This window comes from Beta vulgaris, chromosome 6, assembly GCF_026745355.1.
Source record: "Beta vulgaris subsp. vulgaris cultivar EL10 chromosome 6, EL10.2, whole genome shotgun sequence".
In the NCBI taxonomy this organism is placed as follows: Eukaryota; Viridiplantae; Streptophyta; class Magnoliopsida; order Caryophyllales; family Amaranthaceae; genus Beta; species Beta vulgaris.
Genome location: NC_079207.1, coordinates 48,055,409 through 48,078,756, shown reverse-complemented (window position 1 = coordinate 48,078,756; position 23,348 = coordinate 48,055,409). Strand labels below are relative to the sequence as shown.

At 33.5% G+C, this 23,348-nt stretch overlaps 1 protein-coding gene across 1 annotated transcript; it reads left to right on the top strand.

Moving 5' to 3' along the window:
- The first annotated feature begins 1,563 nt into the window (after positions 1–1,563).
- LOC104896739 (uncharacterized) lies at positions 1,564–11,614 on the top strand. Its single transcript, XM_010683529.2, has 3 exons — positions 1,564–1,644; positions 1,749–2,245; positions 11,170–11,614. Exons 1-3 carry the CDS (start codon positions 1,564–1,566, stop codon positions 11,612–11,614), a joined length of 1,023 nt encoding a protein of 340 aa, XP_010681831.2.
- The last annotated feature ends 11,734 nt before the right edge of the window (positions 11,615–23,348 follow it).

Sequence of the window (23,348 nt, the reverse complement as noted above, 5' to 3'; positions counted from 1 at the left end):
CTACTTTAATTCCTTTTTGTTTGTTTATTTATCTTAACCCCTTTCTCTCTCCTACTTTACTCACACCATGCCCCACACAACTTGATTTTCCTTGGTATCTGTAGGAACAGTAAGTGGGAAGATCTTTAGGAAACGGAGGGAGTAATTTTTATAAGTGACCTTTTTATAAGTTGTAGTTACTGGCTGACCGATAAGTATTTGATTATTATGATAATTATTATTAGATAGTGCTGGTGGAGGGAAGAAAGGAAATGGGAGGGAAGAGAAGGAAATGCATTAATCTTATTTGTTTTAAAATAATTAAGGTAAATTAGATAGAAGTTAATTGTAGGTTTAAGAGATAATTAACAAAACTATCCTTAATAATTAGCAGAAATAACTTTTGTTAGTCATTAAGGGCTTTCATTACATTGTTTCAAAACTCAGAGGTGTATGGTGACTTTTTGAAACATCGATCAAGGGTAGTTGGTGAATAAACAAATGTGTGAGGGTATTTGTTGAGAAAACTTTAATATTAAGATTAGGAGTTGTTTATATCTTATAGAGAACATAGTTATATTATCTTATTCTCTGTACAATAAAAAAAATTCATGTTAATAAAAAATTTCATATGTACATGCCATTGTATAATCTATATGTGTATGTAAGTAAGATTATACTACAAATATGCCATTGTTATCAAGTAGTACGAAACTTTCGAAATTCTTTACAAAAAATTCACACAACTTTATTGCAATACTTTTATTAATAAACCTCAATGAAATGCGAGCTCTAGTGGAGAATAGCATTTATTTGTCGAGTTATTTTCTAAAATTAAAGAAACACCATGGCGTTTCAATAAGTTTCTACTAAGTAGTTATAATATAGAAAAAAAAGTTGAGATCCATATAAATCTACTAAAAGGCATTGCTAAACAAGGAATATTGGCACGTGATGCTTTTTCTAAGGAAGTTTTAGCTCATGTAATTCATGTACAATAAAAAAAAATTAATTAATGGACCAAGTTGTATTTAATGTTACTATCTTAAAGTACAATATTAATAAATGAAAATTTTCCTTATCGAGGACATAGCTCGAGCCTAATAACTAGTTATCATTCAATAGTGAAGAGATTACATTAGGCTCATGGATAAAATTAAGATAAAATAAAAGATATTGGCAAGAGAGAGATAATATATCCTCTATTGTTCATGGATGTAAATTAGGAAAACCATAAAATTTGAAGTGAGGCGTATTATGCTCTCCTGAAAAGACTATAAGCAAATCATAAAAAGCGGTATAGTGAAAGGTTGATAAAGTATGACATTTTACTACTAATGTCTAATTAAAGCCTATACCTATATGCTTGGTTTTTATTTTACCTTTTAATTTAATTCTCTTGTTGATATTATTTCTTCTCTATTTTGGCCATTTATCTCCTCTATAGATTCTAATAACAATCCTCATTATTAAACTCGATATATTAGATAATATTGTTTGTAACCATTACTAAATTTGTTCACCATCATTCAACAAAAAACGGCATCCATAAAAGATATTGGCAAGGCTTACAAGAACCTTGTCATGAAATGGAACCCTGATAAGAATTATATAAATAAGCATGATGTTGTGTCTAATCTCCAAGATGATAATCAAAGTTACCAGGTAATACTATTAATAATTAATGCTTTGATTATTGTTGAAAATTCAAAAATATAGTTTCCATAAGTTGTATGCACATTGATAGTTGTTTTGTTTGAAAATATTAGGATTCAAATTGCTCAAAACAAGAAGAAAAATGGAACAGTTCAACAACTCCAAGAAAAAAAGGTAATTTTGTTCATAAACGTAGCGTGGATGATAATTTCTTCATACGGTCCCCTTCACTGCTCTCAAGAACAAGCACTAGAAGAAGTCACACCCCAACACCACGCTTACATAGGAATAATAGTCGATCAGGGAGGATAATAGATTCCTTAAAACGAAGTACAACCAGAACGACAGTAACTAGCCCAGTATCCACAAAAACTTCAAATGATTCATTAAGAAAATTGATGAGTCCAAATAGCAAGGATACCCCTATTGCTGGTAACAACTTATCAAGAAGTACAAGTCGTAGGAGCACAACTCCAATTATATTTTCTCAATCAACAAGAAGAAGAAAACCACAACATGTTGAGAAAAAGCTTGAGTGCTCATTAGAAGAACTTTGCTTTGGTGCTATTAGGAAAATAAAGATAACCAGAGATGTTATTTCAGATGTCGGGTATGTATCTTTATCTTATTCCTTTCAATTTTATTCATATTTAATGAAAATACTATTATTCTTTTTATCTTTTATGATTTTCTATCTGTTTAGGAAAATAAAGATCCAAACTTATCATACACATTTTCATGCACGACCATGTGTCTAGATGTGCATTACATTCACTACCTCTAATAGTCTAATGTATGTACGTTCTTTTTTTTGCTTAGCTATTTGTATAGTAGAACGAATATGTGCTCATAATGTTAACATTTTTTTGAAAACTCGTTTTAGATGAAACGTGTATTATATGGTCCAAGACCACGTGTGGTATTAGTGTTTAAATAGCTAGAGCGCTCATGTTGGCTTAAGATCTATGATCAAACTTACAAGTAAAAACATCCAAAAAGACCATGACCCTATGTTTTTGTCTTGAACAAAAATTTCCAAATCGAAATTCGTTTTGACAAGAACTCTATAAAAGGAACTCAGGAAACAAAATATTAAGGCTTAATTATAGTCTAATTAACCTACAATTTCTTTTCTCAAATGCCCTTAAAATACAAGTTGTATTTCGTTACAACCATAGAAGGGATGGTAATCTAAGGCCTTAGATAATTAAATAGTTGCCAAAGAAATTTTCTATCCAATATGCATGGTGACTAATATTTAATGTAGCTTGAATTTTGTTAACTTAGGTGAACATAAAATAAAGTGCACTAGCATAGATCAAGATATCCATTATACAGAAGGGCCCATGTAATATATTTTCTTATCTAAATTGATTGGATTCGAACATGTTGAAAATTAAGGTTAAGACACATGTTTGAAAAAACTTTTTTGGCATAAGCGTGTAAAAATCATGATTCAACCTAGCTATGTATTTTTTAATGTTTTTGGTTTAAAATTAGACTCGACAATCAATTGTCAAGAAAACCTAATAAACCAAAAAGAAGGAGATTTTGAGTTGGTGCTAAATTTCCTTACTTCATTCAATGAGATATTGTAATTGCAAAAATGAATACAAATAGATCAATTAATCGTGTAAAAAGACAAATATGTTAATTGTCGGTCTTTTGACACATAGGATTTAATTATTGATGATCATTTACTTAAAATCACGAGATTCATAGGTTTCTAGATTAGTTATTCAAATTATTTTATTTGGCGTGATCTAACTATTTATTAGGTCTTATATAACAATAAATATTTGTGATCATTTAATTGCAATTAATTAGGCAATAAAAAGGCTTAAAAGCATTATTCAAAGTCATACTAAAGTTATAAATGGGAAAAGAAGATTATATATACAAGTACGTACATGCGATTGCAATTTAATTCCTACATCATGAAAGTAATTTGCTAGTACAAAAGGAACTAATTTGGATTAGACCCTCAGGTTTTATGCTTTTGTCGCCTAAGTCTTATATTACGGACGTTGTAGGGAGTAATTGTTAGCCTTGGAAAAAGAAGGATGAAGATTCTTTTTTTTTTTTCTGAATAATGAAAATTACTGAAAGTATGAATGTGTTCGTGAGAGAACATTTAAGAGTTTTAGTATTTTAGGGTCTTGAATAATTAGTGGAAAAATCCTTGTAAAAGTTTGGAAATTTTCGAGTGAAAACAATCGTAATTATAGGAAAAAAATATTAGGATTCCTGGACCAACCACCGTATAGAAAGTAGGGAGGTGCGCTTAGTGCAAGTAACGGGTGCCTGGCACAAAGCTGATTGTCTAGCGCAGACTCTTGCTTTAGGCGAAATTTTTTTTTATCTTTAAATTAATGTTTTAAATTATCTTTTATTGATCATTACTAAAGAATAAAGGATTGAAACCATAGGAACTAATATTATGGAATTAATTGAATAAAAGATTTATTTGGAAATGCATGCAATTAATTTTCACGAATTGGATTTCGAAAATGGTCTTGTTTCAAGTGGTCTTTAAACTTTTTTGGACTTAAAATATTTTTTTACTAGACTTTCGATTGATCTTGATCTTCTGTGCAGACCAATTAGGAGGAAAATGTGTTTAATAAAAGATTTATTTGGAAATTCATATTTATTTGTCTACACTTTGTTATCTTGTACTTTGATTAATATGATGATCAAGTTGATATAATTTTTTATCGCCCTCCATGATATAACTATATAAGATGGTGAACTATGAACTATAAAACAAGTAATTATAGTAGAATAAATAGAACAAACTAAGCATGAATATAGATAACTAACTCTTAACTTCAAGGCTATGTGAACCCACTATTCCACTAACAACGTGACTTAGCTTGCTAATTTACTTCAACTCAATAAACAACAAACCCACTAAGTTGATAAAACTAAACAATTGTAACTGAACTAGATAATTTAGGAATTCATAATACCACTACTTTAAAGTGCAATATTCTAACACACCCCCTTGCTTCAAAATTAGTCTTGAATTAATTTGTTTTGCCAATCTTTATGAAGTACTTCCTTTCATATGTGATGGACTTCTCATTACCAAACATTATTTGTTAATACTCATTCTCGCCAACTTCTGGAACACCTCTCTCCACACGACCTTGTGAAGCACTTTTCGTCACCATGAATAATCATCATCAACCACTCCTTCCGTGGTGGTTTGCCTTTCATACTCTTTTTTTTAACTCATAAAACTGTATGGCCTACAATGGCTTACTTCCTATTCACTCTCTCTCTTTGCAATCTGATCCGGCTCTGATCCGGCTCCGATACCATGTTGAAATTATAATAATAGAGATTAAAGAGGAGATAGAACAAAAAAAACAAAACTATAATCTTCATTCAATCCATTTCACTATGAATTACAGAAGAAGTATTATATTAGAAGAACTAAAATATAAACTAAGCATGAATATAGATAACTAAGTCCTAACTTCAAGGCTATGTGAACCCACTATTTCACTAACAATGCGTCTTAGCTTGCTAATTTACTTTAACTGAATTAATAACAAACCTACTAAGTTGATAAAACTAAACTATTGCAACTAAACTAGATAATTTAGGAATCCACAATACCACCACTTTGAAAGGCAATATTCTAACATAAGGAACCAATGTTCTAATTTTAAACATTATACTTTTTTTCTACGCTTGAGCACATATAGTGGTATTGTGTATTTCATACGAGTGAGTTAATATGTAAGTTGCTACAATGAATAAGACCAATATTGAGCCACCAAACCTATATAAGAGCTTTAGGTTGAGAAATCTTAGTTCCAACCAACGCATGATTCTTCTGCAACATCTCTGACCAAACATACATCCATAGAAATGTTTAGTAGTTTCCATCTCTTAACCACATAACAAAAACCTAATAACATAAAATCTTCACTTTGATTGATTGTCTATGACTCCAAGTTTGTTGAGATAAAAAGCCATGGTATAATGGCATGATTAGGAATGTTGAACATATTCCACACCCATAATATCTATACAAATATATTAAAAGGCGTGCGTGACAATGTATACACGCCACATGGCACCTCCACGCAATGTATACACGCCACATGGCACCTCTATTATTCCACTAGAATAAGATTTGAACCTGTGACCTCTTGCAATTACATATGACACAATTACCATCTCAACTAACTTTTACCCATGTTATAAGTGTCCACGTTATTATATTTGTACTTTGTAAATGTTGAATTTTCCTTAATATATTTTAATGGAAATGGAAAAAATGCATATCAACTTTGTAAAACAATACCAACCCGGAGCAACGCCCGGGCCCAAAATACTAGTTTTTGGCTTTAAAAATAGTTTTTCGGCCACCCCTAGTTAGCAGACTTCAAGAGTTGATAATCTCATCAAGTTATTTATGGAGACACTATGCACCCACTTTAACTAAAGAACCTCAGCTTTTGAGCAATTTGCCACACACATGTTGCTATAGATCTAATATTTCATTTAGAACCATTTCTAATGATCGATCCAATTAACATTATGTTTTAGAAGACAAATTCATTCGTAATCCTCATGAAGAGACTTGGACAAATTAACATTGTCTTACCACAAACAAGTTCTTCATATGTGACTAAATTTGTTCACGACTCCTCCAGGAATAAGAAAGACTCAAGCTTAATAAGTATATAGACTCGTAAGCACGAAATTTAATACAATGATGATAGGTACATAAGATACATTCGTATAGCTCAAACACAACTTTTTACAAATATATATTTTGTCCATATATAAGAGCATCATAATCTGGAGTCCTTAACGTTTTGCAGGTCATTGGAAAAACGTGGAAAATTTTTAAAATCAAGCCACATATCCAAACAGAAACACATGAACCCTAAGATTATAACTATATTACGTACATTGGGCAATAAGGACAATACCACTTTAATTATGATGATACACTAGAGATAAAATCACTTAAAAGCAAAAAAGGGATAATTTGTCAAGAAAAGTCATCCTTTTAAACCATCCGCTAAAAATAAGTCAATGTTTTGATTATTCATAAATAAGTCAACTTTTAATATCGATCTATTTTTAACAAGTCCTTGCCTATTGTTAACTTATTTAACTACTTAAATATGATATGTATAACTCTTCAAAGGAATGAGAGAGAAAACAAAAGGGATTTAAATATATCAAAAAGGAAAAAAAAGTCATATTATTTGGAATTTAACTTGTTTAAAATTGATAAGTACTAAAGGTATACTTATTCAGTAAATAATCAAAATAAAGGTGACTTATTTTTAGCGAAAGGGATAAAGGTTGACTTAATATTGACAATTATTCCAAAAAAAAGAGAATCCTTTAATTTGTTAAGATATTACATGGTAATTTTTTTTCTTGAAAATGTAATGCTTTTTGAATATTGGCCCACATAGGAAGAAATGGGTTACATTTTGGTCAAAGTGAATTAATTGTTGGTTAAATAGGGTTACTACAGGCAGTAGTTCAATATATTGCTTTCATAAATCTCTATAATATAAAGAAAGAAGGAGCTATGGTGTCCCCATTTGAATATATTATTTACCCCCTCTCTTTCTAAATAACAAGACCAATTTCAACCAAAAGGAGACATCAAAAAAATGCTAGAAATACAATTATAACAATCAATCACAAGTCGACTAAAATCAATATAATTGCATAATTCACGTTTTACAAATAACTGAAATGAGAAAACTTTACAAAAACAAGAAAATTCAATTACAAACTATAACCCATTAGCAATTAGATACTCCGTTTCCAAGAACCATTTACAATTACATACTAAAAGAATTACAAATACACTACAACGCCAATACAAATTACAAACTAAGAAAAAACATATGATTTCGACGGGAAGATTCACATTTGTCCATTGACGATATGTGAACTTCTAAAAGAAAGGTACGTAATTCTTTTTCATCTTGCAAGCTATTTCAAATTAGCTGAAAAAAAACTAACTCTTATATTGGAATTACATGAATAATTTAAGTCTCTATTGTATGGTATAAATCTCGAAATAATTATTTAAAAAATAGTACATGTTTGTAACAAAAAAAGGCATTATAAAATATAAATGAATTTCGAATACAATAAGATTGACACAAAAATCAAACTAAAAAAGAAATTACACTAATTTGCCAAAACAAATATTGAAATTAAAAACTGATAAAAAATGATTGATTTTACTGAGATTTCTTATGAATAATTTAAAACCCTGAAAAAGGAGTAGAAAAAGTATAAATAATTAGAAACCCAGAAAAAGGAGTAGAAGAAGTCTTGAAAAAAATAGAAAAAATTATTTCTAATAAGTTAACATTTGCGCGTTTTTCTTAAAATAAGTCAACCTTTCGATTAACTATGAATAAGTTAACCTTGTATTTACTTTGACTTTTGAATGAGTTAAATTACAATGTCATCCTATCAAATGTGACACGTATCATAATTTCAACGTCATTAGCTCATTTATAGCTGAAGTAGATACAAGGTTAACCTATTCTAAGATAATTAAAAGTTTGACTTATTTTGAGAAGATCAACCAAAAGGTTGAGTTATTAAAAATATTTTTTCCAAAAAAATAAAAGGAAAGAAAAAGGAAAGGTGGATGATTCAAGAACTTCAACCACGAATTTCTTTAAAAAAAAACCATCTTCACAAATAAGAGTTCAAATTAAATATAATCGGATCTTTCAGATTTTTAGTTGACAATTACATTTTTGGGACGAGATCAAGAACATAAAACGTAAAGAATTACCTTCAAATTTGAGGCCACTCATTTAATTCGTCAACCAAATAAAATCCCATTTCAACTCCATTTCCACGAACGTTTTGAACATTACCACCAGAACGAAATGAAAAACTAGAAAGATCCACAAAAACAGAGACCAAAATTACCCTAAAAATTAATATAGCGTTAATGGGGTTAATTTTGACACCAGAATTGGCTTATTAATGTGGTGTTTGTCGTGAAATATGAATATGAAATCTCAATCTTTTTTATTGAGATATGAAAGATAGTAAGGATAAGTAGATGAGTCGTTATTGAAAAAAAGAGTGAGACACATCAGCCATATGAGTATATGGGTGGATAATTATATGGTAGGTGGGATTGATAATCATATGAATAGATGGGTTAAATTATGTGCATTTCTTACTTGCATACTTGTGGCTTTGCGGTTTTGGCTACAATTTTTTTTGGACTATTAACAAACAACTAACATTAATCATACTCAGTTAGCTATAAGTGAAACTACAATATTACATAAAATCATGAGAATAAATTATATTTATCTTGGCTCCTCTAGACATGATTTGGCATGAATCTCAATCAATATCAATCTTGATTAGCAATATTTATCTCCTGCTAACATGATTTGTTTCAATAATAAGTAATAGTTATGCCCAAATATATTGTCGTAAGCATCGCGTGTAGAAAAAATTATTTTTTTTTTAATCAAACTAGTTTGGAATCTTTTTAACAATTGGATCTTGGAGTGTTAATTGGACTTTTACCAGAGCCCTCAAAAGACTTTAGAAGTTGAATTAAGACAAATTCTAAGGAAACTATCCACAAAATTTGAAGAGCCCGTACTTCCTTTTCTTGCTTCACTATCTCTTACGAATGTCGTCGGTCTTGTTTCGGCCCATTCATGTTAATGTTGTTATTGGGTAGTTATGGACCTTATGGTTAAATTGGAGGAAATCGAGTTGTCAATGTTCCAAAGAAAAAAATGAAAGAAGATAGTGGTTGCGTTGTTGGGATTTTTACTGTGGGAAAGTATATAGTAGAGAAAGAAGGGTTTTTATCAATTCTGAAATATAAGAAAATGAATTTAGTAGATCAATATTTCTTATTACAATATTTAATTATTTTGTAAATACAAAAAAGTAGATGACATTACAAAAAAGGGGGGTTGGGAATATTTTCTAGCATTCTAACTTAGGTAACTCGCGTATTATCTATCAAAAATTACTCAAAAAATGGTATTGTTGTATAGCTGAATATGGATTATTTAACCCACACCAACAATAATACAATATAGTTGGATTTATTTACATCCATATTTCCTAATAATTAAACAAAGTTTAATTTATCTAAAAAAATACTGTTACTATCCTGTTTTACTAAATATATCTTAACTAATTTGGATTTTTGAAGAAAGGGAAAATCTAAGGTCATTGGGAATCAAGCAAACCCCTCTATCAAACAATATTTATAGACCAAAATTATCAAAACTAGTGCAGTGGCAAGTTAGGATCTAACCTCAAGGAATGGTGCTTTGAATATCTAGTTCTCATGCGGGTAAGCTATGTCGGAAACATATTTTGGATTTGAATTATATACCACCATATTGACAATTAACAAACAAAAGCAAGTTAGGATATGCAATAAGGAAAGTGGATATTCAGATCCACTCCTAATAAGCTAAGCAATTCGATAGAAGAGAATGCACTCACTAGAGCAATAGAAACTCAATAAATCATAAACGTAATCCCAAATCCTAAACCTAGTTGGCTAGTTCTCACTACAATCTAGAAATCAAGAGCATGAATACGAAATAAAATGTGAGTGATGTAAATCAAGCCCACATTCTCATGCCATACATAATCTACACCCATAAATATGCAATTTTTAGGTTGATCATTCCTAAAGTATTCACAATCATGAAAAATCTAATATTTAATCAACTTAATTACAAGATCAAAGTTACTTTATCCTCAAGTTTCTCCAATCACTCAACTTAGGGCATGTTCTCCCCAACTTATTTTCAGTTCAGTTCATTTCAGCTCAACTCCATTCTTGTATAATCATATTGTTAAATATTATTATTATGTAGGTAAAATTTATTTTTCTAATTACTCTTATTATTATTATTGTTTATTTTTATATCATTATTATTATAAATATTATAATTGTAATTATTATAATAATGATTATTATTAATATTTCTATATATTATTTTATTTATTATAGCTTGACTCATTATTATTACTATTATTATTAGAAGGAACATGGTTTAGGTCAAAAATACAAATATACCCACGTTTTTTAGCCCATAAACCAATCAAATCGCGTCAAAATGGTTTATGATGCAATTTTGCGCAGTCTGACCCAATCATCATTTTTATTACTAAATATTATTATATTATTAAATCTATTTATTAAAATAGTAATATTAATTTACTTCTCATATATTATTGTTATTATATAATCATCATCAACTATTAATATATTAATACAAATAATATAAAATAATTATAATTAATTATCATTATTATCGTTAATTATTATTATTATTAATTTATGATTATTAATATTATTTATTCATAACAATCATTTAAAAATATCCAAAATACTATTATTATTATTCATTATTATTACTTATTAATTATCATTATTATCATTAATTATTGCTAGTTCTCTATATACATAACACAAATAAATTTTCAATATTGTTGATGGTCTTGTTGTTAAGTCAGGATAATTGTTGAAGAAGAGGAAACTTTACAAATCGATGTTAAGCCAGGATGGAAGAAAGGAACAAGCATAACATTTGAAGGGAAAGGCAACGAAAAACCAGGATATCTTCCGGCAGATATCGTATTCTTAATAGATGAAAAACAACATCCTTTGTTCAAAAGAGTAGGCGATGACTTAGAGTTAGGAGTTGAAGTCCCTTTGCTTAAAGCTCTTGTTGGTTGTAGCATCACACTACCATTATTAGGAGGGGGGAAAAGGGTTTTGAGAATTGATGATGTAATATATCCTGGGTATGAAAAGATCATCAAAGATCAAGGGATGCCTAAATCTAAGGAGAATGGACAACGAGGTGACCTACGACTCAAATTCATTGTTGATTTTCCTAAGGAACTAAGTGATGACAAGTGTTCAAAGATTTGTAATATCTTACAAAGTTGCTATTAATATGAAATATGAAATATATATACACTTTAGTTTTTCCCCTTAGGCTTCGTTTAGTAGGGTATAAAACGTTTTTCTGGAAAACTGTTTTCCTCTGTTTTCAGTTTTACATTGTTTGGTTGGCAAAAAAGTGTAAAACCATTTTCCCTTGGGGTAAAATTACTCTCACAATGATGGAAAATCATTTTCCCTTCAAAATGAAGCAGAAACTGTTTTCCTGATCTCTCTGGTACATTTCTCTCACTACCTTCTTACTTTCCCTTTTACTTTCCCTTTATTTCATCATTTTTTTACATGGAACCAAACAACAGAAAACTAATTTTGGAATTGTGTTTTACATTGTAAATTGTTTTCCATAAAAATCATTTTTACATTGAAAATGTTTTACGCCCTACCAAACGGAGCCTTAATGAAAAATGAATCAAGTATATTGATTTTAATATACCTTAATTCAGGAAAGACACAATGAATGTCCAACTTAGCATCGATCATGATGTTTTTATTCCAACAACAAAATTCCACAACTACTTCACAAAGTAAATACTTCTCAATCCAGACGAGTTAACATCCATCTTCATTCATCTATTTATAATTATAATTTTTTATAAAATTTGATTGCTTTTAAGTGCCTCTAGAGCGTCTGAATATCATGTTCCTAATGCTAATTATCTTAGTCATATTTTTTGTACATGCTTAGTATTTCTCTTTATAATATTAGAATATTCTATTTGAATAATTCTATTAATATTAAAGAAAATTTAAATATTAAAAATTAATCAACATTTAGGTTTTAAAATATTATCAGTATAATTACTAATATGAAACTCAAGTTTTATTTTTTTCTTCTGATTGTATACATTTAAGTTATATTGTCAATTTAATTTTTGACCAATGTTTTTCACACATACTACATGTAAGAAGAGGAAATCATTCTTCTCAATTAATATTTAATTGAAATTTCAAATTCAATTTCATTATTGTTAACTTGTTCAATAGTATATGGCAAGTACGAAAAAGGAAAGATTATTTAATATATATATATATGACAATTTAAATTTATTAAAAGTATATCATACTTTTATAAAGGAGATACCATCTTCCTTCCCTTCTCTTATATAATAGAGATTAACAAAAGGTAGCGTTAGAAAAATAGATAAGAAACTCAACCAATTGATTACCCCAACTATTATGTTGTTTTATCCAACACTTTTATCTAGTTTGGTAAAGGGGAACAATTTAAGCCTTTGACATACAAACTAAAAGTGGCTAAGCATTTGGTAATTATATTTAATATTTTTTCTAAGAAAATGGTTGTTCACAATTTGATTTACTTGTTCTATTTGAATAACTTAAATAATAAAACATCTATACTAAAATATTAAAAGGCGTTCCTAAGCAAGCAACTACGCCACGTAGCGCTATCCCTTGAGGTGTTTATTTTATATACACACGCATACAATAAAAAAAATAAATAGAAAATGAATCTTATAAGATTTGATCTCATGACCTCAAGCTTATACACTAAATTATTAACTATAAGACCAAGTAATGTTTGGTGTTATATTTATAAAGTAAAATGTTAATAAATGAATATTATAATTAGTCAGGGTATTGCCCGGACCTAAAAAGTAGTTACAATAAAGGAATGTGAGAGACAAAATTAGAAGCCTTATCTCGACACTACAAATATAATTAAAAGTGATTAACTCAACATTTGTTATATTTTAGGATAAAATTCTTTGGCTTAAACCTTACATAAAGAAACGATCAAAAAGAAGCTTTACATAAACAAATGCTAATCCACATGATTAGGATAAATACCATGATTATCTTAAAATTCGGGTTAGTTGGGTGGTTTTAGCGGGCTGATGTTGGTAACCATTAAATGTACTAAGGTGTTCGGAAATTTTTTTTTTATCCAAAAGAGGTACAAAACCAAGAGAAAGGGAAAAACAAACTGCAAAAACAAAAAACTACCAAACAAACACACGTAAGGAGGAATTACACGAGGGACAAAAATCCCTCTTAAATCCTCATAAACTATACTGTGAAGACCTACTGGAGAAAAAGAATAAATAATGATAGGGAGGAGTTGAGTTACTCCATGATTGGCAAGCCAACCTGCAACTCTATTTTTTTTTCGTAAACATGAATGACATTCACTTCCTAATCCTCTTGCTTGATCATCTCAATACAACTCTTGAACATATGCAAACATTCATTACGTCCACTGTCTTGGTTTTGAAGCATTTGCACACATTCTAGATTATCAAGCTGAACTATGATGTCGGATAGGGAGGGACGATGGAGGTTTCAATTAAGAGAGGGTCCAATTGAGAGAGTCTGGGGACTTGGGAGGGAGGGAAAACAATGGAGAGAAAGAAAGTTGTTAGACGAAAATTATTTTAGCACGTTCAATGTGAGGTTTCATGAATTGAGAGAGGGTCCAAATGCTCGAGTTGACTGATCAACCCGAGCATTTGTGAAAATTTTAATTTCAAAAATTCACAAATGCTCGGGTTGATTAGTCAATCGGAGCATTTGATAAGTAGCAAAAGCAGTTTTTTCCAATAGCGAAAGAGTTTTAGTATCCTTAGGACTGTGTCATTCACTGTGCCATTACAATTGCCAGCGAATGCATAATTAGAAAATTATATAGCAGAAGGATTTAATTGCTGCAAATCATGTGCGAATCATGTGGAGATTATGGCCGTTGCAAAGCTGAAGTTGTTGGAGAAAGTGGTGCGTGGAAATAGAAATTATGTGGTGGATATTCAAACCCATGATCAGCCACCAAAGAATGTGGGAGTTGGTTCCACAAATCAAGGGCGACTTGCTGAAGATGTGCGCCATCCTTGATGCCACTTCCTTGTCCGAAAAGAAGTTAACAACCATGTTCGTCCATGATCAACACTTGGTGGATTTAATGCATTTTTATTTCCTTTATTTTATTTTAGAAAATCAGAAAATTAGGACATTAATTCTTGTATAAATATTTACGGAATTATCAATGAAAGACAATCAAGTTTTTATGCCTAATCTACCGAGTTTATCTCAATTTCGAACTATACTTGTTTCTTGGATTTGGAAACTTAGAGTGATTTATCCTTTGCTTAATTAGTCCTAGCTAGACTAATTTGTGATCTTAGATAACTTTAATTAATTAAGGTGGTGTGACTATATCCTTAGAAAATTAAAGATAGCTAAATCATCCCTGGACAAACCGTCAAGGCACAGTGCCATTCTCTGTGCAAGACAGTGCTATTTTCTGTTCGAATTTGTATCCGCATTTCGAAACTTGTATACTTCGAGTGTTACTCCAAGTCTACAACATCTTGGTATCAGAGCTGGAGATTGAAGAAGATACCTTTAACCAATCCTCAAACCCCCAAACACACACCCCAAAATACAATACAGAACCCACCCCAAAACCACAAACCAAAACCGCTTAAATAGGGATTTTGGTGAGCCTTCTAATCCACCAAGCGATTGGAGAGCAACCATAAAGTTGCTGGAGGATGAAAGGAAGGAAAATGAGGCTAGAATGCAACTCTTACAAGAGCAAGTGAGACAATTAACACTAAGGTTGCAAGCACAAAGAGGAGATAGAGAAGGAGACGATCAGTCTGATCAAGAGAGTGACGAGACCTTCATGGCTTTTTGAAGGCCTCCACAGCAAACCCAACGCCATAACAATTATATTAGGGTTGATATCCCTGACTATGATGGTAAGTTGGATGCTGATGAATTCATAGAATGGATGAGAACAGTCGAGAGAGTGTTTGATTACAAGCAAATACCCGAGGACAAACGAGTGAAATTAGTAGCTCTAAAGTTAAGGAAGTATGCCTCTACTTGGTAGACTAGTGTATGTGCCAAAAGGGAGAGAGCTGGAAAAGAAAAGGTGCGTACTTGGGAGAAGATGAATAAGTTACTTAAGCAGAAGTTCTTGCCAACCTACTATGTGCAAGAAAACTTTGCTAAGCTTCATAACATTCAACAAGGCTCAAGGAGTGTTGAAGAGTATGCAAGGGAGTTTGAATCTTTCTTGATGAAATGTGAATTACAAGAGGATGAGCCTCAAACTCTTGTTAGGTTCTTAGGAGGATTGGATTCTAAGATTGCTAGTGGAACTTTACCATTACTCAACTCTCGAAGAACTGGTCATCTTGGCTCACAAGGTGGATAAACAACAAAAGACCAAAGGCAAATGGGATTCATCTCGGCCCTTTGCTAACACTACACCCTATACTAAGCCAAACACATCCACCCCTAAGCCTAACCCAACCAACATTTCTAAGCCACCCTTCAAAAAGCCCGAGAGCAGCCCCATACAAACCAAGGCTCCTAGGAGATGTTTTAGGTGCCAAGGATTGGGCCACTTTGCATCTGAGTGTCCTAATACGAAAGTAGTGACCCTAATGGAGTATGAAGCTTTAGGAGAAGAACATGAGATGGAAGAATATGAAGAAGGAGAGGAGGAGGAAAAAGTACTCGGCCCTGATGAAGGGGAGTGCTTGATTGTTCGAATAACTCTTAGTGATATGGTTGTCCAAGAGGAACAACTGCAAAGGGAATCCATCTTTCACACACGTTGTACTATTGGAGGAAAGGTATGTACTTTGATAATTGATGGTGGAAGTTGTACTAATGTCGCCTCTCAAACCCTCATAACCAAGCTTAATCTAAACACAACCCCACACCCTAACCCTTATGTCATTCAATGGTTAAATCAAGGTAAAGGAATACATGTCTCTAATCGTGTATTACTTAACTTTAGCATTGGGAAAGCATATGAAGAGGAGATTTGGTGTGATGTAATTCTCATGGATGCGTGCCATGTGTTGCTTGGGAGACCTTGGATGTTTGATAGGAGTAATCCATGATGGATAAAAAATACCTACACTTTCAGAAGAACCACAAAAAGATTATCCTTGCCCCCCTTGTACCTAAGTCGAAAGAAAGCCAAAACCTTCAATCCAAAAAGAATATAGCCTTAACCACATTGATGAAGTCAGAATACCATGAGTATACACCTATCAAGGAACTAATTCTTAGTGGCCTTGATGATTCCCCACCTCCACAAGACACCCAACATCCTTTACTCACCCCTCTACTTGAGAAGTATAGCCACGCATTTCCACAAGAAATACCACCTGGCTTACCCCCTAAGCGTGATATACAACACAAGATAGACCTCATACCTGGAGCTAGTCTACCAAACAAACCTGCCTATCGTACCAATCCAAGAGAAACTGAAGAGATAAGGAGGCAAGTTGAGGAGTTGAAGTCTAAAGGATTGATTAGAGAGTCTCTAAGTCCTTGTTGTGCCTACAATTTTGGTGCCCAAAAAAATGGTGAATGGTGTATGTGTGTTGATAGTAGAGCCATAAACAAAATCACCATAAAATAACGATTTCCCATCCCTAGATTGAATGATCTTCTTGATGATCTTCATGGTTCTAAAGTCTTCTCTAAGATTGACCTCAGAAGTGGCTATCACCAAATTAGAATCCATAAAGGGGATGAGTGGAAGACTGCCTTCAAGACAAAGGAAGGATTGTATGAATGGCTTGTCATGCCATTTGGTTTGTCGAATGCACCTAGCACATTCATGAGGCTTATGAACCAAACACTTCGACCCTTCCTTGGAAGATTTGTTGTGGTTTATTTTGATGACATTCTTGTTTATAGCAAGAATGAGGAGGAACATGCTTCACATTTGGAGCAAGTGTTCGAAGTATTGGAGAAGGAAATGCTCTATGGCAACCTTGAAAAATGTCACTTCTTCTCTAATCAAGTGATTTTTCTCGGATTCCTAATTTCTAATGAAGGAATCAAGGTTGATGATAAGAAAGTGCAAGCTATAAGAGATTGGCCTACCCCTACATCCATCCAACAGATCCGAAGTTTTCATGGCCTAGCTTCATTCTATAGGCGTTTTGTGAGAGATTTTAGCACTCTCATGGCACCCCTAACTGAACTCACCAAGCTTAAACACTTTTAATGGAACCTTCAAGCCCAATTAGCCTTCGAAGAAGTGAAAAGGAGACTAACCACAGCCCCCATCCTAGCCCTACCTAGCTTTGAAGAAGTATTTGAGGTAGAGTGTGATGCATCTGGTGTAGTAATAGGTGCGGTCCTTTCTCAAAATGGACGTCTCTAGGCCTATTTCAGTGAGAAGCTCAATGAAGCTAAGCATAAGTATTCAACCTATGACAAAGAATTTCATGCTTTGGTTTGTTCATTGGATCATTGGCGCCATTATCTCATTGCTAAGGAGTTTATCCTACATTTTGACCATGAGGCTTTGAAGTATTTGCAAAGCCAACAAAAGTTGCAATCGAGGCATGCTAAGTGGGTTGAATTCCTACAAGCTTTTCACTTTGTTATCAAGCACAAATCTGGCAAAATGAATAAAGGGGCAGATGCCTTATCAGGGAAGTATGTATTGCTGAACTCATTGAGGAGTCAATTCATTGGACTTAAAATATTGAAGGAAAACTACAAAGATGATCCGAATTTTGGTGAATTGTTCGAATAGTGCCATACTCATGCTCAATGGGAATATCATCTCTTCGATGGTTTCCTTTTCAAAAGAAATCAACTATGTGTTCCTAGGCACAGTGTGCGAGAGTCCCTAATCAAAGAATTTCATGAAGGAGGATTAGTTGGTCATTTTGGGATAGAGAAAACTACAAGCATGGTAAGTGACTACTTTTATTGGCCGAAATTGAAGAGAGATGTGGAGTATTTGATTAAGCGCTGCAATGTGTGCCAAAGGGCTAAAGGCCACTCTAACCTCAAGGCCTTCACATGCCTTTGCCTACACCCCATGCCCCATGGGAGGATGTGAGTCTAGATTTCATCACTGGATTACCACGCTCATAACACCATAAGGATGCCATAATGGTTGTTGTTGATCGATTTTCGAAAATGGCTCACTTCATTGCAAGCAACACCACTCATGATGTCATCCAAAGTGCATTATTGTATTTCAAAGAGGTAGTCAAGTTGCATGGTGTTCCAAGGTCCATGGTAAGTGATCGAGATTCTAAGTTCTTGAGTCATTTTTGGCTCACTCTGTGGAAGAAAATGGGAATAAAGCTGAAATTTAGCACTTCTAGCCATCCACAAATCGACGGCTAAAATGAAGTTGTGAATAGGACTTTAGGCACCTTGCTTAGAGCTCTAGTCACTAAGGGTCCAAGACAATGGGAAGAGATGCTTCCCCGTGCTGAGTTCACCTACAAGCGTGTCCCTCATAAGGTAACTGGTCTAAGTCCTTTCGAGATTGTCTATGGTCTCAATCCTTGTACCCCTCTTGATCTTGCACCCCTTCCAATTCACAACAAGTTTAGTATGGAAGCTGATGAAAGAGCACGAGAGATCAAGAAAATACATGAACTTGTTCGAGCTAGGATCATGAAAGCTAATGAAAAACTCAAGATACACCTCGACAAAAAGAAAAGAGATGTTCAATTTGCATCGGGTGATCTAGTATGGATCCATTTGAGGAAGGAACGTTTCCCTTCCAAGAGGCGTTATAAGTTGAGTCCAAGGTCAGATGGACCATTCAAGGTACTTGAACAAATCAATCCTAATGCATATAAGATCGAGCTTCCAAGAGATTATGGAGTTTCAGCTACGTTTAATGTTGCGGATCTTAGTCCTTTTCATGAGGATTTTGGTGCTATTCCAAGTTTGAGGGTAAACTCTTCTCAACAAAGGGAGGATGATGGCAACACAGCTCCATTATTGCTAATCAACAAAGCTCATGAACTCATTGCATTGGTAAGTGAAGCTATGTTCGAGTACAAGTCCATGTCCATGAATTATTCGAAGGAGTTAGATACTATTGTTAGTGTAGTTTCTACTTAAAATCGAATGTATTTCCCTTTGATTCATTTAGTTTCTTTAAATCTTGTGTTAGGTTTGTTTTGAGTTGTAATTTTAATGCCCTAAACTTGTACTACTAAGTGTCATTGAGTTGTGATAAACTTAGGTTCCTACTAAAAGAGTTTTAGTGTATGTCCTTAGGACTGTGCCATTCATTGTGCCATTGCAAGTGCCAGCGAATGCATAAAAGTCTTAGTGTTAGAAGGATTTAATTGCTGCAGATCATGTGCGAGTCATGTGGAGATTATGGTCGTTGCAAAGCTGAAGTTGTTGGAGAAAGTGGTACGTGGAAATAGAAGTTATGTGGTGGATATTCAAACCCATGATCAGCCACCAAAGAACGTGGGATTTGGTTCCACAAATCAAGGGCGACTTGCTGAAGATGTGCGCCATCCTTGATGCCACTTCCTTGTCCGAAAAGAAGTTAGCAACCATTATCGTCCATGATCAACACTTAGTGGATTTAATGCATTTTTATTTCTTTTATTTTATTTTAGAAAATCAAAAAATTAGGACATGAATTCTTGTATAAATATTTACGGAATTATCAATGAAAGACAATCAAGTTTTTATGCCTAATCTACCGAGTTTATCTCAATTTCGAATTATTCTTGTTTCTTGGATTTGGAAACTTAGAGTGATTTATCCTTTGCTTAATTAGTCCTAGCTAGACTAATTTGTGATCTTAGGGAACTTTAATTAACTAAGGTGGTGTGACTGTATCCTTAGAAAATTAAAGATAGCTAAATTATCCCCGGACAAACCGTCAAGGCACAGTGTCATTTTATGTGCAAGACAGTGCTATTTTATGTTCGAATTTGTATCCGCATTTCGAAACTTGTATACTTCTAGTGTTACTCCAAGTCTACAACAAACTACCAGCTTGTTGATTTGCAATTCCCTTGCAAGTTCAAGGTCTTTATTAGTCAATGCCAAAACCTCAGCTTGAAAGCGCTACATCGGCCAAAGTTAGCCGAAATAGCAGACACTAAGACTCCATGGTGATCCCGAATTATCACACCTCCACCAGCTTCCCCTGGTGCTCTTTTAGCCGCACCATCCGAGTTTAAAGCGTACCAGTCCATCGGGGGATGCTTCCAGGCCACGTTAATTGTTTCATTTCTTCTCACCGACGCAACGCCCAGCAAAGCACTCTCCCTCTCAATGCTTCGACGGATTTCGTTGTATCCAACATATATAAAACCCCAAACGTCACTTGACACTTCATGGCTCCTACCAAACATAATGCAATTACGCCAACGCCAAATCCACCAAAGAGAGATGCAAAAGAGAGTAGCCCAAACCGGAAACGCTTAGCTTCTTCATATTTATGCTGGAGATTACTACAAAACCATTGCTTCAAGCTTTGATGTTAAAAGTCGCGTGTGTCTGCAGGACCCCCCTAACTTTCGCCATATCATACGTGCCTTGGGACAATCTCTCAAAATCTGATGAGTTGATTCTTCAATCCCCCCACACACATAGCATTTAGGATCCTCCACCAACCCACGTTTGAAGCGAGCTGGATTTCCAAGAATCTGGTCATGACATGATATCCAAACAAACGCTCGAATGTGTTGTTGCACCGAAGCAGCCCAAACTAAACTCCAACACTCTTCAAAAATTTTAATTAGTTCGAAACACTACAAGAAAATGTGCCCATTACAACCAGATTTCTGGTTGTAAAAAGCTCAAAACTGGTCGCAAAAAGTCTTTTACGACCAGAAACGCGTGTGGTCGTTGGTGGTCGTAAAAGGCTTGGTCGTAAATAACTTTACGACCATACTTAGTCTCTCGTCGCAATTCCTTTTTTGCGACCAGATTTGTTTCTAGTTGCAATTAGTTATCATTTACAACCAGAAATCTGGTCGTAAATGCTTCATGAAAATATTAAAGAAAAAAGAAATTGGCAACTATTTATAGTTGCTAATTTTCTTCCAAAGCATCCAATCAATTGAATATTATAATTTATTTGCTTTTTATTTCAATTTAATTTAAACAAAAAGAATTAAAATTTAGTTAAACACTATGAGAATTTAACCAACCAAAAGAATTTTTTTATTTATAATGAAAGCAAGTACAAGTTAATACAATTTACATTACAATCTATCACTAATTTTGTTCCTAAACTGTAGCAAAACTACCATTGCAACATAGCACCGCCTCCACCACTGCACTGCCGCCACAACTGCACCGCCGCCACCACTACACCGCATCATGAATCAGCATTCATCATCATCAAATCAGTTGCAAAAAAAATCAAACAAAATGAAAATTAATTAAAAAAATTTTGGCTAAACCTCAAACCCCCCTCTTCGAACCCAGCCCCTCCTCCCCTCAAAACCCCCTCTTCGAACCCACCCCCAACCACCCCCACTGAAACCCCCCCCCCCCATTTCAAACCCACCAACTGAACCCCCCCAAACCCTCTTCGAACCCACCCCCAACCACCCCCACTGAAACCCCCCCATTTCAAACCCACCAACTGAACCCCCCCCCCCCAACCCCCTCTTCGAACCCACCCCCACTGATCCCCGCCCTTCACACCCACCCCCTCAACTCCCCCAACCCCCTCTTCGAACCTAACTCGAGATCCAAAAAAACCAACCCACAACCACCAAGAACCAAGATCTGAAAAACCCACCCAACCCCAAACCCAAATTTGAAAAACCCAAAACCCACCCAAACCCAAACCAGATTCGAAAAACCAAAACCCGCCCAAACCCAAACCTAGATCCGAAAAACCCAAATCGAAAACCCACCCAAACCGTAATCCAGATCCAAAAAACCCAAAATTTCAAACAGATAACCCACCCAAACCCAAAAACACAAATGCAGAAAACCAAAACGCCAAAACAAAAAAAAAAAAAACAGATCTGGAAACCTACCCCCAAAACCAAAATCTTGTATTTATGATTGAATTCGAGCAAAATATTTGAAGTGGTATGTTAATTCTTGACCTACTATGAGAGTAAAGATAAGAAGATGAGAAAATTTTAGAGAAAAAAAATGAAAAACGTGAGAGTAGAAGACTGAGAGTAAGAAGAGGAGAGAGAGTTTTGGAGGTAAGAAAATGAGAAAATCAGAAACGCGTAGATTAATAAGAAATAATGTCGGTGAAATTTTCGATACAACGCGCCATTAAATCCCGCTGTTATTTTTGTTAAAATTTTAAAATTTAGCATTTTACGACCAAATTTGCAACTCGTCGCAGATAATGTGTTATATTTACGACCAGTTTAGCAGATTTGGTCGTAAATGCTCATTATTTACGACGAGAAATAGGTCTGGTTGTAATTGTTCATTTTTTGCGACGAGATATTCACTTTTACGACCATCATTCCGCCTCGCCGTAGATAACTTATTCTATTTACGACCAATTAGCAAATCTGGTCGTTATTGCTTATTATTTACGACCAGAAACGCGTGTGGTCATAATTTTTGGTCGTAAATGAAGCATTTTGTTGTAATGAAATGAATCAATGATAGCCATTATAATTAAGTTCAATATTCTATTTTATTAGTAGACTTCAGCACACATAGTGGCGTTACAACACCTACAAGTGATTGAACTTGCATATTGCTGCTACATACTTCCTCCATTTGTTTTTAGATGACTCGTTTTGACTTTTGACACTATTCACATGTGTAACTTTGACATCTTTTGTGATTTTTACATAAGAAAAAATATAGTCATGTGGGATCTTGTTAGATTCGTCTCAAGAGAGAATTTTCATAATATCAACCTTTTGTAATTTTTTCTTATTGATAATTAGAAAAGAAGGTATTGTGTCATTCCGTCCGACGATAATCTTTGGTCGGACGACTTTCAGTTGGT